At 58.7% G+C, this 17,273-nt stretch overlaps 2 protein-coding genes and 2 long non-coding RNA genes across 5 annotated transcripts in view; 2 read left to right on the top strand and 2 right to left on the bottom strand.

Annotated features, from left to right (window-relative positions):
* Nucleotides 1–9,862, top strand: part of LOC148646521 (uncharacterized) — a 30,355-nt gene extending 20,493 nt beyond the window's left edge. Inside the window, exon 2 of the long non-coding RNA XR_015927759.1 lies at nucleotides 9,465–9,862. This is a non-coding gene — a long non-coding RNA (uncharacterized LOC148646521). The remainder of the gene's footprint in view (nucleotides 1–9,464) is intronic.
* LOC148646520 (uncharacterized) overlaps nucleotides 1–17,273 on the bottom strand; it is an 83,732-nt gene that overhangs the window by 21,362 nt on the left and 45,097 nt on the right. The gene's annotated exons all lie outside the window — the stretch shown is intronic.
* On the top strand, nucleotides 1,041–8,334 carry stx5a (syntaxin 5A). 2 transcript variants are annotated; one of them, XM_088609100.1, is made up of 12 exons: nucleotides 1,041–1,165; nucleotides 1,790–1,887; nucleotides 2,476–2,689; nucleotides 2,877–2,947; nucleotides 3,115–3,170; nucleotides 3,263–3,333; nucleotides 3,826–3,942; nucleotides 4,810–4,866; nucleotides 5,291–5,372; nucleotides 5,794–5,894; nucleotides 5,986–6,107; nucleotides 7,737–8,334. In XM_088609100.1, the coding sequence occupies exons 3-12, from the start codon at nucleotides 2,495–2,497 to the stop codon at nucleotides 7,894–7,896; spliced, it is 1,032 nt and encodes a 343-aa protein (XP_088465226.1). In that variant the 5' UTR covers nucleotides 1,041–1,165; nucleotides 1,790–1,887; nucleotides 2,476–2,494; the 3' UTR covers nucleotides 7,897–8,334. The 2 variants fall into 2 exon arrangements, with proteins under 2 accessions (XP_088465226.1, XP_088465227.1); XM_088609101.1 differs by lacking the exon at nucleotides 1,790–1,887 and having other exon boundaries at nucleotides 1,044–1,165.
* Nucleotides 11,070–15,215, bottom strand: LOC148646525 (protein RD3-like). Its single transcript, XM_088609112.1, has 3 exons — nucleotides 14,979–15,215; nucleotides 12,601–12,896; nucleotides 11,070–12,024 (listed from the first exon to the last, which is right to left on the bottom strand). The coding sequence occupies exons 2-3, from the start codon at nucleotides 12,894–12,896 to the stop codon at nucleotides 11,700–11,702; spliced, it is 621 nt and encodes a 206-aa protein (XP_088465238.1). The 5' UTR covers nucleotides 14,979–15,215; the 3' UTR covers nucleotides 11,070–11,699.

A 17,273-nucleotide genomic window follows, 5' to 3' on the forward strand; every position in this document is an offset into this window, starting at 1 on the left:
CCTCGTCCACAAGCTGCCACAAAGGTGATGAGGAAGCTGAGAGTCCGTAACTGCAGGCGCGGGTCTGTCTGCACTGCCCCCTGCTGCTCGCCGCCAGCACTGCGCTGTCCGAGGCGCCTGGCCACAGGGACAGAGGGGACTCCAGTCTGCAGGGGCGATCTGCACAACAGGTGTGGTGTGTGTGTCAGTGTGGTGTGTGTGTCATGTACTGTGTGATAAAGGGACAGGGAGAGAGACAGATGAAGGGACAGGGAGAGAGACCGGATGGCTCTTGTCTGACCTCCCTGATCCTCTGAGCAGCCTCTTCTAATGCAGTCCGACAGCGCCATCTAGTGGATTCTTTCGGAGCAGGTCTGTTCACACCTTTCGAGAAACTACACGTTGGTTTTCTGTGTGGTGTTTGTGTTTGTGTGTGTGTGCCTTCACCGGTGAGTCTGAGGGTCCTGTCTCCCCAGCCAGTGTCTCTCTGCACATCAGCGCTTACTGACACCATCTCATTGCACAACGACAAACTGGACTGGGCCGACCCTTCGCCTTCCTCCTACTGCACTCGGCCTTCTCGTCCAGGGGCTCCGCAGGCAGGGAAAGGCCACAACACATTCTACACAACACGAGCTCCTTAACAAACACGGATACTGTATATAAATAGAGCACACATCCAGCCAGCTGTTCACACTGAGCAGGCCAGGAGCTGGGGGAATGGACGGCGACTCAGTCCTACTGCTCCTGAGTCTTGGAAGGAGATGGAAGAGCTCGGATCACCGTGCGACGGGTGATCATGGCAGTCAGGGATCATCCTGTGTGATCGAGCGTGATGTCCGGCAGTTGTAGCTGTTGTGCACCAGTCATTGTGCTGGCTACCTGCACCCTCTCGCTCAGTCCGTTTTTATTACGAGCATCAAGGTTAACCAAACCAGTCTCCACACTCAATCCACGAAAGTGAATGGTCTAATTCTGCTCTAACAGAGAAACAGGAACCGTGACGCCGCACCTGTCCTGGCCGCGCCCCCCGGCGCGATGACGTCAGGCCGGGAGGAGGGGCACGCCCGCTGGTAGACGTGGCGCTGTGACGTCAGCGGCCGGGGAGTGACCCGGATTGAAACGCAGCGGCGGAGGGAGACGGAGCGGCGCGGCGGCGGAACCGGAGAGAGACGCGGACATACCGGTGAGGAGAGAGAGGAGGCCTGTGGCGAACCGCCGGTGCGCACCTCCCCAGCTGGGGGCACGGGTGCCGGGGGAGGTCGGGTTTCCCCGACACCCGTTCCTTTGTGTTTTTAAAATGTCGAGTTATTTATCCGGGAAGGGTAGATGGGGCTTTTAACAGTCTGAAAGTGACCCGCAGTTGCTCTGTCCGTCACTGTCGGCGGTTCGGGGGGGCTGGAGTTTTCTCGGTTATAATGCGCGACCTGTTTCAGTGCAGATTGGAGTGTGTGGTGTGGGGTTTTATTTTAATAGTAGCCTTAAAGACCGCTTGAAGCTGCTGTCGGAGACATCTGAAGTTGTTGTTGACGTCTCAGGCGGCCAATGAGGGCCCCCGGGTAGTTTGATTGACGCGAGTCGCTGCCAACCGCCGCTCGCTGAGGTTACAACTGGTCGGCGGGGAGTGGCAGCGGGAACAGCCAATAGGGGTCCCGGCGTGATTGCGAGGGCGTAGTGGCCCGTTCGCTGAACCAATAGCGTAGAGCGTTGTCCACAGGGGGCGGTGATGAGCGTGTTGGTGGGCCAATCCGCCGTGGGAAGAGGCGGGGCGCTGGTTGTGCTGACTGAGTCTATCTTCTCATTTCAACAGAAACCGAAAATTTTGGAGTCGGTCCTGAGACAAGATAACAACCCCCCAGCTCGGTGAAATCTAAATCTTCACGCTTATCGAGCCGATAACACAGAAAGGTCAATTGTGATTCTTTGTACACTTTATTCTCTTAAACCTTTTTATTTAAAAATGCTTATTTTATTTATTTCAGCAAAACAGCTGTTCAGCAACTGGTTCATACAGTCCAGTAGGACAGTCCTGTTACACTGGGGGTTCCAGTCCAGTAGGACAGTCCTGTTACACTGGGGGTTCCAGTCCAGTAGGACAGTCCTGTTACACTGGGGCTCCAGTCCAGTAGGACAGTCTGTTACACTGGGGGCTCCAGTCCAGTAGGACAGTCTGTTACACTGGGGGCTCCGGTCCAGTAGGACAGTCTGTTACACTGGGGGCTCCGGTCCAGTAGGACAGTCTGTTACACTGGGGGCTCCAGTCCCGGTCCAGTAGAACAGAGTTCTAGTTATAGTGGGAGGGCTTGTGTCTGTCCAGGTGTCCTTCAGTCTCGTTGGGGACTGTTCCTGTGTTGCTGCAGCAGGGTTGAGGTAGAGGCTGCTGGCGCCAGCCTCCTCCCAGCGCAGAGGGGACCGGTCCCGCTGTCCGGCACGGGGTGTGGGGCCTGTCCAGTCCTGTCCAGTCCACTGACCCCCGGTTGTCCTCCTGTCCGGCAGGTGATGCTTCGGAGCCTCAATGTATACGAGACGCCGTCACGGTTCTAGAAGCACAGAGCAGGGCGTGTATCTCGGACCCTCCCAGACGCAAGCGCAGGACTGCCCCCCCCCTGCCGGGCCCCCCCCCCTCCCCGTCGCCACCGACAACGCCATGTCCGGCCGGGACCGCACCCAGGAGTTCCTCTCCGCCTGCAAGTCGCTGCAGGGCAGACAGGTACTGGGGAGAGGAGAGGGAGGCGGGGGAGGGAGAGGAAGGGGTGAAGATGTGAGGGCTGAGGGGGAGGATGGAGGAGGGAGAGAGGGCAATAGGAGAGGTATAGAGGGTTGATCAGTGGGGTGAGGGAGAGGAGGAGGAGGAGGAGGAGGAAGAGGAGGCTCATTCTGTGTCTCTGCTCTGCCAGAATGGAGTCCAGGTCCACAAGCCGGCTCTCAGCGCGGTCAAGCAACGCAGCGACTTCACCATCATGGCCAAGTGAGTCCCCTGCTCTCCAGCTCGCTGACCGCCGCCTTTCACGCGTCTCCACCTTGTCACGCGGATCTCGGCCATCCAGACACTGTAAACCCAGGCGTCAGTGACAGGCTGGACACGCGGGGCTGACCGCTGACCTCTGCTCCCTGTTCTTTGTCTCTCGCCCACAGGAGGATTGGGAAGGACTTGAGCAACACTTTTGCCAAACTGGAGAAACTGACGATACGTAAGCACACTTTCCCCGCTGTGCTGTGGTGGGTGAGCTTGCGAGGGCGCTGGTGCGTGCCGGTCATGTGACGCGTCTCTGGGGTTTTGCAGTTGCCAAGAGGAAGTCGCTGTTCGATGACAAGGCCGTGGAGATCGAGGAGCTCACCTACATCATCAAGCAGGCAAGCGGCTGAGCAGATGTATTACTTACTGAGCTCGGAGCTGACTGGGTCGGGGGATACCGTGTCTGGAATGGGCTCGGAGCTGACTGGGTCGGGGGCTACCATGTCTGGAATGGGCTCGGAGCTGACTGGGTCGGGGGATACCGTGTCTGGAATGGGCTCGGAGCTGACTGGGTCGGGGGATACCGTGTCTGGAATGGGCTCGGAGCTGACTGGGTCAGGGGATACCGTGTCTGGAATGGGCTCGGATCTGACTGGGCCAGGGGATACCGTGTCTGGAATGGGCTCGGAGCTGACTGGGTCAGGGGATACCGTGTCTGGAATGGGCTCGGAGCTGACTGGGTCAGGGGATACCGTGTCTGGAATGGGCTCGGAGCTGACTGGGTCGGGGGATACCGTGTCTGGAATGGGCTCGGAGCTGACTGGGTCGGGGGATACCGTGTCTGGAATGGGCTCGGAGCTGACTGTCATGGTCTCTGTTTCCTTGTGCAGGACATCAACAGCCTGAACAAGCAGATTGCCCAGCTGCAGGACCTGGTCCGGTCGCGGGGCGGCCAGTCCGGCCGGCACATCCAGACACATTCCAACACCATCGTGGTGTCGCTGCAGGTCAGTCCGGCCCGCCGGCCCACAGGTCCTCCGCGAGACGCAGCCCCGCGGGGAGGGAGAGAGGCCGTGTCCCACCCCGCCGCACTGCCTGCGGGCCTGCGCGGGCGAGGGTTCGAGGGGCACCCTCGTGTGACGTCGCTCGCTGGCTCCGGGTCTGAGTGCCATCTGCTGTTACTGCCTCCCCTCCAGTGGCTCAGTGCACGTCTGCAGGGAATTCTTTTAAAAGGCCACTGGGTGTCGTCTGGTCTGTCCCTGCGCACAAGCGGCGAGGCAGCATGTTCCTTCACGCTGAGCAGGCCCGGCTGAGGAAAACTTGGCAACAGATTGCTTAATCAGAGTCTTGCGCCGCTAAATCCGTTTCATCTCGTCTGTCCCAGCACAAAAACGGCAGTGGGAGGAAGGTAACGCCTCTATTCACATGACCAGGTTTGTTCCAAAGTGGTCAAAGTCGGCTACATAAGGTAAACTTGGCAGTACGTGAGAGCTTTGCACTGTTGAATACTGAATATTAAGTACTTGCGTCTCTCAGCGTACAAAACACACCGCCTGTCGGCGAATATTCATGAGTCAGAATGAGGCGATGACAGAAAAGCTTTATGTCAACGTTTTGTGCCTCCGCTGGATCTGAAGCGGCCTCATACAAACCAGTGGACGTAAAATCTGATGAGTTGTTAAACTCAGCGAGGAGGGGGGGGTGATCCCCCTCAGCCCAGTCCGCTGGGCGCGTGGGGGCGCTCGTGAGCCCCCCGGTGAAACGCAGGTTAGAAACGGGATGCCCCGAGCCCCAGCGGGACCGCGGGCGAGGATGCTGGGACACGGCGGGAGACCGATGCTCACTCTTCTCTTCTCTCGCTCTCGCTCCTGCAGTCCAAGCTGGCCACGATGTCCAACGACTTCAAGTCGGTCCTGGAGGTGAGAACAGAGGTGAGTGTTGTCCTGGAGGGAGGACTCGGGTCCGAGTCCACAGCGCAGCTTTCGGGGGGCTGTACTGGGAAAGGAACCCCTGTTTCCGCACCGTGCTGGACAGTGGGCTTGCAGCTGCCATGCTGTCAGCTCAGCGAGGGGGAGGTGGGAGGAGTCTGTGACATCATATCCGGTCTGGAGTGGGCGGGGTTGCACACCTGGCACAGGTGTGGTTGGTGTCACCGGTGAAGCCCAGGACTGGGGATGTGTGAGAGTCTGGAGGACTCAGTGTTCGGCTCTGGCTGCTGCCCCCCAGGGGGGTTGTGGGGCAGCTGTAGGGAGACGGACTGTTCCGTCCCGGAGTCCGGGGATCTTGCAGGAGTCAGGACAGCGGTGTCTTCCTGTTGGCGTGAGGGTCTGACTTCCTGTCTGCTTGTTGACGCAGAACCTGAAGCAGCAGCGCAGCCGGCGAGAGCACTTCTCTCAGGCGCCCGTCTCCTCCTCCCCGCTGCACGCCAACAACTTCGGTGAGAGCCACGGCCCTGTCGCTCTCCCGGCACTGCCCGTCTCCCGTCACCGCCTCCTCTCTCTCTCTCTGCCTCGCCGTCTCCCGTCACTGCCTCCTCTCTCTCTGTCACTGCCAGTCTCCCGTCACTGCCTCCTCTCTCTCTGTCACTGCCCGTCTCCCGTCACTGCCTCCTCTCTCTCTCTCTCTCTGCCTCGCCGTCTCCCGTCACTGCCTCCTCTCTCTCTCTGTCACTGCCCGTCTCCCGTCACTGCCTCCTCTCTCTCTCTCTCCTGTCTCTCTGCCCGTCTCCTGTCTCTGCCTGCTCTCTCTGTCTCACTGCCTCCTCTCTCTCGCTGTCTCCTGTCTCTGCCTCCTCTCTCTGTCGGTACAACGCCTCCACGCTTCCACTGGACAAGTCTCGTCTGTCTCCGTCTCTCCAGGCAGCTCGGTGCTCCTGCGGGACGACTCTCCGCGCTCGGCAGACGTCTCCATCGACATGGACGCCAGGGCCAGCCAGCAGCTGCAGCTCCTCGACGAGCAGGTGAGGGGGAGGAGGGGCCGGGGGAGGAAGGCTGCTGCGGCCGGGCCCGTGTGGGGGCCGGACCCGTGAGCGCTCCGTCTGCTCTCCCCAGGACTCGTACATTCAGAGCCGGGCCGACACCATGCAGAACATCGAGTCCACCATCGTGGAGCTGGGCTCCATCTTCCAGCAGCTGGCTCACATGGTGAAGGAGCAGGAGGAGACCATCCAGAGGTGAGAGGAGAGGGACGGGGGAGAGGAGAGGGACAGGAGAGAGGGACGGGAGAGAGGAGAGGGAGGGGAGAGAAGGAGCCTGAGAGAGAGGAGAGGGAGGGGAGAGCTGAGAGAAATAGCCTGAGAAAGAGGAGAGGGAGGGGAGAGGGAGGGGAGAGGGGAGAGAAGGAGCCTGAGAGAGTGGAGAGGGACAGGGTGAGGGACAGGGTGAGGGACAGGGTGAGGGACAGGGTGAGGGACGGGGAGAGAAGGAGCCTGAGAGAGAGGAGAGGGAGGGGAGGGGAGAGGGGGGAGAGAAGGAGCCTGAGAGAGGGGAGAGAAGGAGCCTGAGAGAGGGGAGAGAAGGAGCCTGAGAGAGGGGAGAGAAGGAGCCTGAGAGAGGGGAGAGAAGGAGCCTGAGAGAGGGGAGAGAAGGAGCCTGAGAGAGGGGAGAGAAGGAGCCTGAGAGAGGGGAGAGAAGGAGCCTGAGAGAGGGGAGAGAAGGAGCCTGAGAGAGGGGAGAGAAGGAGCCTGAGAGAGGGGAGAGAAGGAGCCTGAGAGAGGGGAGAGAAGGAGCCTGAGAGAGGGGAGAGAAGGAGCCTGAGAGAGGGGAGAGAAGGAGCCTGAGAGAGAGGAGAGGGGGGAGAGAAGGAGCCTGAGAGAGAGGAGAGGGGAGAGAGAAGGAGCCTGAGAGAGAGGAGAGGGGGGAGAGAAGGAGCCTGAGAGAGAGGAGAGGGGGGAGAGAAGGAGCCTGAGAGAGAGGAGAGGGGGGAGAGAAGGAGCCTGAGAGAGAGGAGAGGGGGGAGAGAAGGAGCCTGAGAGAGAGGAGAGGGGGGAGAGAAGGAGCCTGAGAGAGAGGAGAGGGGGGAGAGAAGGAGCCTGAGAGAGAGGAGAGGGGAGAGAGAAGGAGCCTGAGAGAGAGGAGAGGGGGGAGAGAAGGAGCCTGAGAGAGAGGAGAGGGGGGAGAGAAGGAGCCTGAGAGAGAGGAGAGGGGGGAGAGAAGGAGCCTGAGAGAGAGGAGAGGGGGGAGAGAAGGAGCCTGAGAGAGAGGAGAGGGGGGAGAGAAGGAGCCTGAGAGAGAGGAGAGGGAGGGGAGAGGGGAGAGAAGGAGCCTGAGAGAGAGGAGAGGGGGGAGAGAAGGAGCCTGAGAGAGAGGAGAGGGAGGGGAGAGGGAAGAGAAGGAGCCTGAGAGAGAGGAGAGGGAGGGGAGAGGGGAGAGAAGGAGCCTGAGAGAGAGGAGAGGGGGGAGAGAAGGAGCCTGAGAGAGAGGAGAGGGAGGGGAGAGGGGAGAGAAGGAGCCTGAGAGAGAGGAGAGGGAGGGGAGAGGGGAGAGAAGGAGCCTGAGAGAGAGGAGAGGGGGGAGAGAAGGAGCCTGAGAGAGAGGAGAGGGGGGAGAGAAGGAGCCTGAGAGAGAGGAGAGGGGGGAGAGAAGGAGCCTGAGAGAGAGGAGAGGGACGGGAGAGAAGGAGCCTGAGAGAGAGGAGAGGGGGGAGAAGGAGCCTGAGAGAGAGGAGAGGGACGGGAGGGGAGAGGGGGGAGAGAAGGAGCCTGAGAGAGAGGAGAGGGACGGGAGAGAAGGAGCCTGAGAGAGAGGAGAGGAGAGGGAGGCGGCGGGACTCACCCCTCTCTCCCTGCGTCCCCGTCTCTCAGGATCGACGCCAACGTGGAGGACACGCAGCTGAACGTGGAGGCGGCGCACGGCGAGATCCTCAAGTACTTCCAGTCCGTCACCTCCAACCGCTGGCTGATGGTGAAGATCTTCCTCATCCTCATCATCTTCTTCGTCGTCTTCGTCGTCTTCCTGGCCTGAGGGCGGCGGGGGAGGCGGGCGAGAGAGGGAGGCGTCCTGACCTGGATCCCATGGGGACTCGAGGGGCGCGATGGCGGGGGACCCGTCACGACATCCTGCCGCGTGACCCCCCCCCCCTTCCTCTCCGCCGCCCGACCCCGAAGAGGAGCACGAGGGGCGCAGGGCTCCGGGACTTTCCGGGCGCCCGTTCCTGTTTTTACTGACTCGCGGCCGAAGCGCAGTTCTCCCTGAAATAGAAAGTGTCGACTCCCGTGTACCCCCCCCCCCCCCGCACAGCGCCAGGGGTCAGGGGTCAGGGGTCAGAGGTCAGCCTGGCATGACAGTGGGATATCTCGACAGGCTGGCCGGGGACGGGCGCGACCTCACCTCGCTGCCCTGCCTGTCCTGCAGGGTCTCATCTGTGAGATTCAATTAAGTCAATAAAGGACCAATCCAGAAGTGGAGGGGTGGTTCGTGGCCTGGGGGCGGACCGGACGCGTCAGCGGGGGTCTGAGGGGAGCTGGACAAACCGCTGCCCTCTCTCCTCCCGGGAGACGTTTGTATTTATTTCCTGTAGCTCTTCTGTCAGTGTTTTAATGCGTCTCCAGAGGAGGAGGAGCGGGCAGGAGGTGGGAGGGGTGGGGCAGTGCTTTAATTCAGGGGGCCCCAGTCCTGGTCCTGCGGGGGGGAGAGGGTCTCCACACAGTCACCCCGGCTCTCAGTCACGCAGTCGAACCCCTCGCCGCCCTGATCACGGGGTTGAAGGGTGAATGTGGGGACTGGGTCCTGCTCGGTTGGGCCTGTAGGAGTTCACACTGTTTTTCCCCAGCTGAGGGAGCCCCACATTCCTTATCGGAGACCTGCCCTTGCCTGTGGGCAGCGGAACGGTACTGAACCCCAGCAGGTGTGTGGGTGTCCAGGACTAGCTTGGGGAGCCCCCCCCCACACACACACACAGTCTCCCACAATCCCCCTGCTGTTGTACCTGGGGAAGTGGTGTCATGAAGGAAGACTACCTGTCTCTCTCTCACACACACACACACAGAGAGAGGAGGCAGGTTCTGATCCGCTCCAGGGCGGGCCAGCAGCCCAGGGGTGACCGTGCTGGAGTCCAGTGAGCCTGCCTGCGGTCTGGACAGCCGACCTGCCCCACAGGAGTTCCACCTGACCTCCGACCCCTGTGCTGACCAGCCTGGTGGTCCGCTGGGCGTCGGTCTCGGGTCACCCCTGCGCGTCCGATGCCGATGTACAAGCCGGAGCCAGAGGTCAAATAAGCAAGTACTGAGTGCAGTTCAGTGATCAGGGAATGTGATGGGAATGTCTAGGGGTGGGATTGCAATTCAGGAATGGCTTGTTAACCGTGGGAAGGGCCCAGCCACCCTTCCCGGGAGCAGGCCTGGAAATTTCTTTTTTTCCTGTGACAATATTTGATGCATCTCTGGACTGTCCCGGACATACGGACGTAGGCTGATTTTTATTCAGACTCTCGTTGAGACTTGACTGGAGTGGCTTTACTGTGATAATGATAACCCAGCCTCCCAGTCCAGCCAGTCCAGTCCAGCCTGCGGTGTCTCAGACTGCTCTGTCAGTGTCAGTGGAGTCTGATTATAATCCCAGTGAAGAACTAATCAAGCTCCCAGTCCAGCCAGTCCAGTCCAGCCTGCAATGTCTCAGACTGCTCTGTCAGTGTCAGTAAATCTGATTATAATCCCAGTGAAGAACTAATCCAGCTCCCAGTCTAGTCCAGACTCTATTTTTCCCTGATCTCTGAATTATATTTAAGAAGGTGAAGATGGTTCTTTCGACAATAGTGCAATTCATATTGTAATGCAATTTTTAAGTAAAAGTGCATTTAGAAATCTAAACCTTTGCTTTTGAAATCTAAGACCTATCTTTCTCAATTAACTGTGACTTTTTTCTATTAACAGCTTAAACAAAGATTTTGTGTTGTACAGAGAAAGACCTGATTAAAACCCTGAAGACAGTTCTTGTGGTTCTTTTCTGACTCTTCAGTGATTGAAGGGAGGGAGTGGCAGATCAGTCACTGGACAGCAGTTAGGACTGCGATTGGCTTACCTGGGTCACACTGTACCCCTACAGTCCAGAGATCACTGTCCAGTCTGGGTCACACTGTACCCCTACAGTCCAGTCTGGGTCACACTGTACCCCTACAGTCCAGAGATCACTGGTCCAGTCTGGGTCACCCTGTACCCCTACAGTCCAGTCTGGGTCACACTGTACCCCTACAGTCCAGAGATCACTGGTCCAGTCTGGGTCACACTGTACCCCTACAGTCCAGTCTGGGTCAAACTGTACCCCTACGGTCCAGAGATCGCCGGTCCAGTCTGGGTCACACTGTACCCCTACGGTCCAGTCTGGGTCACACTGTACCCCTACGGTCCAGAGATCACCGGTCCAGTCTGGGTCACACTGTACCCCTACAGTCCAGAGATCACTGGTCCAGTCTGGGTCACACTGTACCCCTACAGTCCAATCTGGGTCACACTGTACCCCTACAGTCCAGAGCTCGCCGGTCCAGTCTGGGTCACACTGTACCCCTACAGTCCAGAGCCCACCGGTCCAGTCTGGGTCACACTGTACCCCTACAGTCCAGAGATCGCCGGTCCAGTCTGGGTCACACTGTACCCCTACAGTCCAGAGATCACTGGTCCAGTCTGGGTCACACTGTACCCCTACAGTCCAGAGATCACTGTCCAGTCTGGGTCACACTGTACCCCTACAGTCCAGTCTGGGTCACTCTGTACCCCTACAGTCCAGAGATCGCCGGTCCAGTCTGGGTCACACTGCACCCCTACAGTCCAGTCTGGGTCACACTGTACCCCTACAGTCCAGAGATCACCGGTCCAGTCTGCATCACTCTGTACCCTTACAGTCCAGTCTGGGTCACACTGTACCCCTACAGTCCAGAGATCGCCGGTCCAGTCTGGGTCACAGTGTCCAGTAGGGTTTGTATTCAGAGATGGCCGAGCCCAGTCTCGGTTGGGTCGGTAGCCCAGTATGGGTTTGCTGAACCACAGCTCCCCCTGTGGCTGTCTGGGGTCAGCGGGGCGAGTGGCTCCGGCCAGTGACCGGCGGAGGAGTCCTGCTGGGCCAGCGGCCTGTTTACAGGAGCAGACGCTGAGATCCAGCTGCTGGGAGCGTGAGGCAGGACAAAGGACTCGGAGCTCAGTAAATACATTTATTTCAACTATTTCCTTTATTTTCAACAGCATCTCGTTATTGACATCTGTAAAATTCCCACCCCTTGCCCAGAGAGGAGAAGGGGGTGCCCTCGATCCCCAGCCCTGAGGGGCGTCAGTGCAGGCTTGGTCTCAGGGGGACGGGGGGTCAATCAGCCCTTAACGAGCTCTTCCATAGCCACCTGCCAGCCTGCTCACAGTCTCGTGTTACTGTGGGGGTTCTGGGGCGTGGAGGGGGTTCTCTACAGCCCCCTGCGATCGTTTCCATCGCTGGTGTCTGGAGCGACCGGCGCCCTGAACGTGCTGTTCAATTAACCCGTTGAGCAGGTAACCCAGGGGCTCACGCTGGGGAAGAAGGGGCTGCAGCACGCGCAGGACCGTTCATGGTGGCTCGACGGACTGCTGGGATGAGAAGTCAGATCGGCTGCTTTCCGGGCCCCGTCAGCTGCTAATTGGGAAACACCTGAGACGCCTGCAGGGGCGGGACTTCCCCTCCCTGCTGCACGCGGACCGTGCAGCCAGCTGGAGCGGAGGTCCCGCCCCCCACCCCCTGACCCCTCACCCCTAACCCCCCGACCTCTGACCCCTAACCCCCGACCCCGAGCGAGAGCGTCGCCAGCGCCTTCAGGACTGCGCTGCCCTCTCCTCGAGGGGCGTGATCTCGGGCATGCTCCGCACCCTGCGCGCCAGGCCCAGCCCCGCCTCCTCCTCGCCGCGCCACAGCTCGTCCTCGGGCAGCGCGGAGCCCGCGCCCCGGAAGGGGTTGACGCGCAGGCGGGACTTGAAGGAGACCAGCGACAGGCTCTTGCTCCGCCGCTTCTCCCAGCGGCTCTGCAGGCGGCGCTCCTCCCTCTCCTCCTCCTCCTCCAGGGAGTCCCGCAGCACCGAGCGGAAGATCCGGGACACCTCGTGCACGTCCGGCTCGAACTCCGTGACCAGCTTCCGCACCCTGGGCAAGGTGGGCAGAGGACCGGGAAGTGTCATTACTGCTTATTACTGCAGTGCTACAGAGTGTTATTACTGCTTATTACCACATTGCCGTAGTGTGATTACTGCTTATTACTGCAGTGTTGCAGAGTGTCATTACGGCTTATTATCACATTGCTGTAGTGTGATTACTGCTTATTACTGCAGTGTTGCAGTGTCATTACTGCTTATTATCACATTGCTGTAGTGTCATTACTGCTTATTACTGCAGTGCTACAGAGTGTTATTACTGCTTATTACTGCAGTGTTGCAGAGTGTTATTACTGCTGATCACTGCAGTGCTACAGAGTGTGATTACTGCTCATCACTGCAGTGCTACAGAGTGTTATTACTGCTTATTACTGCAGTGTTGCAGAGTGTTATTACTGCTGATCACTGCAGTGCTACAGAGTGTGATTGCTGCTCGTCACCGCGGTGTGCAGTGTTCTAGCAGTGCTGGTGAGCTGATGGCAATGTGAGATCAGCGGTACCGCGGGTGTTCCAGAGCAGCCCGTCGCGGCCCGCGGAGCAGGACGGGCACCGGGCGGGCGCCGCTCACCGCAGTATGACGGGCCCGCACTGCGAGGGGGGGATCTTCCCGCACAGCTCCTGCAGCTCCAGCAGCTCCCCGGGCGTCAGCTGGAAGCCCAGCCTCGGCGGCGTGGCCAGCCAGGAGTAATCCACACTGGAGCGCCGCCGCCGGCCCTCCAGCGCCCTCTCCTGGTGCAGCCGCTCGCAGCGCTTGAGCAGGGAGCCCAGCTCCAGCATCAGGGTCTCCGTCACCAGGTCCTCCGGGGAGCGCTGGCTGGGCAGCTGCTGGGCCGACAGGGAGGAGAAGATCGTCCAGGGAAACATCTGGGGGGGAGAGAGGAGGAGAGCCGGCACTGAGAGAGAGGAGCAGAGCCTGGACTGAGAGAGAGGAGGAGAGCCAGCACTGAGAGAGAGGAGGAGAGCCGGCACTGAGAGAGAGGAGCAGAGCCTGGACTGAGAGAGAGGAGGAGAGCCTGGACTGAGAGAGAGGAGCAGAGCCAGCACCGACCTGGCACTGAGAGAGAGGAGCAGAGCCAGCACCGACCCGGCACTGAGAGAGAGGAGCAGAGCCAGCACCGACCCGGCACTGAGAGAGAGGAGCAGAGCCAGTACTGAGAGAGAGGAGCAGAGCCTGGACTGACCCTGCACTGAGAGAGAGGAGCAGAGCCAGCACCGACCCAGCACTGAGAGAGAGGAGCAGAGCCAGCACTGACCAGACACTGAGAGAGAGGAGCAGAGCCAGCACCGACCAGACACTGAGAGAGAGGAGGACAGCCAGAACTAAGTGAGACGAGGAGACCTGGGACTGACCCGGTACTGAGAGACAGGAGAGGGACCGATCTGGAACCGAGAGAGACAAGAAGAAGGACCGATCTAGAACCGAGAGAGAGGAGGAGAGGGTGTGCTCTGGAACTGACAGAGACTGGTCAAGCAGGGAGAGACAGGAAGATATCTATATCTGCACAGTATACGTTGCACACCTACACCTAGACTGGAAACCCCCATCACCCCTGTATATATACTGTATACACAGTACGTACAGTACCTCTGCGCATGGACTTACTGCTCATCCGCTGGGAATATACACAGATCCCCTGTGTCAACCTGCTACACGAGCACCTGTGGGCCCTGTGCTCTCTGCCCCACGCACAGACTCTTTCTGATGAGAGTTCAGCGCTGTGTATGGATATGATCCTGGGGCTCAGATTATATACAGCTTTATCTAAAATAATATGGCTTAGCACTGTGACACAGCTCCATCTGGACACCTGGTGCACACACGCCCTGCGCCCTGACTCCCACACCCACAGACACCCCGGGACCCTCCCTGCTTCATAGTGGCGGACTGCTCTTCCAGTGGCTTTTACCCCGATCTCGCTGGGCTCTACTGTGCTGTACTGTGCTTTTACCCCGATCTCGCTGGGCTCTACTGCGCTATACTGTGCTTTTACCCCGATCTCGCTGGGCTCTACTGCGCTGTACTGTGCTTTTACCCTGATCTCACTGGGCTCTACTGCACTGTACTGTGCTTTTACCCTGATCTCACTGGGCTCTACTGCGCTGTACTGTGCTTTTACCCCGATCTCACTGGGCTCTACTGCGCTGTACTGTGCTTTTACCCCGATCTCACTGGGCTGTACTGCGCTGTACTGTGCTTTTACCCCGATCTCGCTGGGCTCTACTGCGCTGTACTGTGCTTTTACCCCGATCTCGCTGGGCTCTACTGCGCTGTACTGTGCTTTTACCCCGATCTCGCTGGGCTCTACTGCGCTGTACTGTGCTTTTACCCCGATCTCGCTGGGCTCTACTGCGCTGTACTGTGCTTTTACCCCGATCTCGCTGGGCTCTACTGCGCTGTACTGTGCTTTTACCCCGATCTCGCTGGGCTCTTCTGCAATGTACTGTGCTTTTACCCCAATCTCACTGGGCTCTACTGCGCTGTACTGTGCTTTTACCCCGATCTCACTGGGCTGTACTGCGCTGTACTGTGCTTTTACCCCGATCTCGCTGGGCTCTACTGCGCTGTACTGTGCTTTTACCCCGATCTCGCTGGGCTCTACTGCGCTGTACTGTGCTTTTACCCCGATCTCGCTGGGCTCTACTGCGCTGTACTGTGCTTTTACCCTGATCTCACTGGGCTCTACTGCGCTGTACTGTGCTTTTACCCTGATCTCGCTGGGCTCTACTGCGCTGTACTGTGCTTTTACCCTGATCTCACTGGGCTCTACTGCGCTGTACTGTGCTTTTACCCTGATCTCACTGGGCTCTACTGCGCTCTACTGCGCTGTACTGTGCTTTTACCCTGATCTCACTGGGCTCTACTGCACTGTACTGTGCTTTTACCCTGCTCTCACTGGGCTGTACTGTGTTTAACTGTGGTTTCCCCGGCGAGGTGCAGTGTCTTACCTCGCAGCCTGGCTGTGCCCGCAGTGTGGCAGTGAGCAGTTGTGTGGCCGTGCCGAGGCAGGAGGCTGGCGTGCGGTCCGGTTGTGGAGCTGTGTGCGGTCCGGTTGTGGGGCTGTGTGCGGTCCGGTGGAGGAGCTGTGTGCGGTCCGGTAGTGGAGCTGTGTGCGGTCCGGTGGAGGAGCTGTGTGCGGTCCGGTTGTGGAGCTGTGTGCGGTCCGGTGGAGGCTGCCGGTGTGAGAGAGTGCCGGGACTGTAATCGGGTATTAATACTGAGGCACCAACTTCTCTCCTGTCAGCACTTCCACTGGCACAGGCTGGCCAACGTGTGTCAGAGTCTGAGAGTGTGTGTGTGAGTGTGAGAGTGTGTGAGAGTGTGTGTGTGTCTGTGAGTGAGTGTGAGGCTGTGAGTGAGTGTGAGAGTCTGTGAGTGAGTGTGAGTCTGTGAGTGTGAGTTAGTGTGAGTGAGTAAGTGTGTGTGAGTTAGTGTGTGTGAGTCTGAGTGAGTGTGAGGCTGTGAGTGTGAATTAGTGTGTGTGTCTGTGAGTGAGTGTGAGTCTGTGAGTGTGTGTGAGAGTCTGAGAGTGTGTGTGTGAGTGTGAGAGTGTGAGTCTGAGAGTGTGTGTGAGAGTCTGAGAGCGTGTGAGAGTCTGAGAGTGTGTGTGTGAGTGTGTGTGAGTGTGAGAGTGTGTGAGAGTGTGTGTGTGTCTGTGAGTGAGTGTGAGGCTGTGAGTGAGTGTGAGTCTGTGAGTGTGAGTTAGTGTGAGTGAGTTAGTGTGTGTGAGTCTGTGAGTGAGTGTGAGTTAGTGTGAGTCTGTGAGTGAGTGTGAGTCTGTGAGTGAGTGTGAGTTAGTGTGAGTATGTGAGTGAGTGTGAGTCTGTGAGTGTGAGTGAGTTAGTGTGAGTCTGTGAGTGAGTGTGAGTCTGTGAGTGAGTGTGAGTGAGTTAGTGTGTGTGTGAGTCTGTGAGTGAGTGTGAGTGAGTGAGTGTGAGTGAGTTAGTGTGTGTGTGAGTCTGTGAGTGTGAGTGAGTTAGTGTGTGTGTGAGGCTGTGAGTGAGTGTGAGTGAGTTAGTGTGAGTGAGTTAGTGTGTGTGTGAGTCTGTGAGTGAGTGTGAGGCTGTGAGTGTGAGTTAGTGTGAGTGAGTTAGTGAGTGTGTGAGTCTGTGAGTGTGTGTGTGAGGCTGTGAGTGTGTGTGTGAGGTTGTGAGTGTGTGTGAATGAGTTCGTGTGTGTGAGGTTGTGAGTGTGTGTGAGTCTGTGCTCGTATCTGGGGTGACATAACACAGACTCATGCACTCCTTACTGAATGGAAGCGTGAATGAGTGAATGAGTGAATGAGTGAATGAGCGAGCGCCTTACCCTTGCTGATCTGATCGGGGGGAGACTCCTGACGGCGGTGGGGCGCAGCTGTAAGACTCATCACTGGGGGCCTCCCACGACCCCTCAGAGTGACACACCCCTCGACCCCGCCCGCGCCCTCTCTCGCTACCCCACCCCTCTTCCCCACCGGCCCCCCCAGCTCAGTCCGAGAGATTTCCCTGCACTCAGCGGGATTAGGGATCTATATTCAACCCTAGAAAGATTCCCTAATCCCGGATCCGATTACAGCCGGCCTGCGCCCACGACAGCAGCGGACAGCAGTGAGGGCCAGGTGACACGGGCAGCTCACAGCGCCGGCTCTGACCTCTGACCCCAGGCGGACGGGGGTCAGCGAGGGGCTGGGGGTCTGGAGCTCAGCCTCACCAGGGACAGGGAGAGGGGGTGCCCTATAACACTGGGGTCCAGCGTGGGCCCCTGGGGGGTGGACACCACTGTATCAGCACAGCTGGTGTCTGCATTGTGCTGAGGCAGCTCTGGGGTCAGTCCCAGCCCTGGGGCTCTGTCTGTGTGGAGTCTGCGTGCTGTCCCTGTGGGTGTGGGGTTCCTGCAGGTGCTGCAGTTTCCTCCCACAGGCTGAAGACATGCTGCTGGGTTAACTGGCTTCTGGGAACATTGGCCCTGGAGTGAGTGTGAGTGTGTGTGTGTGAGTGAGTGTGGTGTGGTGTGTGTGTGTGAGTGTGTCTTGTGTGTGTGAGTGTCTGTGTGTGTGAGTGTGTGAGTGAGTGTGTCTTGTGTGTGTGTCTGTGTGTGTGAGTGTGTGTGTGAGTGTGTCTTGTGTGTGTGAGTGTCTGTGTGTCTGTGTGTCTGTGTGTGTGAGTGTGTGAGTGTGTCTTGTGTGTGTGAGTGTGTGTGTGTGAGTGTGTCTTGTGTGTGTGTGAGTGTGTCTTGTGTGTGTGAGTGTCTGTGTGTGTGAGTGT

The sequence above is a fragment of the Lepisosteus platostomus genome, chromosome 16 (genome assembly GCF_059453375.1).
Source record: "Lepisosteus platostomus isolate fLepPlt1 chromosome 16, fLepPlt1.hap1, whole genome shotgun sequence".
Lineage (NCBI taxonomy): Eukaryota > Metazoa > Chordata > Actinopteri > Semionotiformes > Lepisosteidae > Lepisosteus > Lepisosteus platostomus.

Bases quoted from the DNA above. Each gene is read 5' to 3' on its own strand.
- stx5a (XM_088609100.1), top strand. From the start codon at position 2,495: ATGTATACGAGACGCCGTCACGGTTCTAGAAGCACAGAGCAGGGCGTG. The intron at 2,948-3,114 runs GTGAGTCCCCTG...TCTCGCCCACAG, and splicing joins GACTTCACCATCATGGCCAA to GAGGATTGGGAAGGACTTGA. The intron at 5,895-5,985 runs GTGAGGGGGAGG...TGCTCTCCCCAG, and splicing joins TGCAGCTCCTCGACGAGCAG to GACTCGTACATTCAGAGCCG.
- LOC148646525 (XM_088609112.1), bottom strand. From the start codon at position 12,896: ATGTTTCCCTGGACGATCTTCTCCTCCCTGTCGGCCCAGCAGCTGCCC. The intron at 12,025-12,600 runs GTGAGCGGCGCC...CACCTTGCCCAG, and splicing joins TGCGGGCCCGTCATACTGCG to GGTGCGGAAGCTGGTCACGG.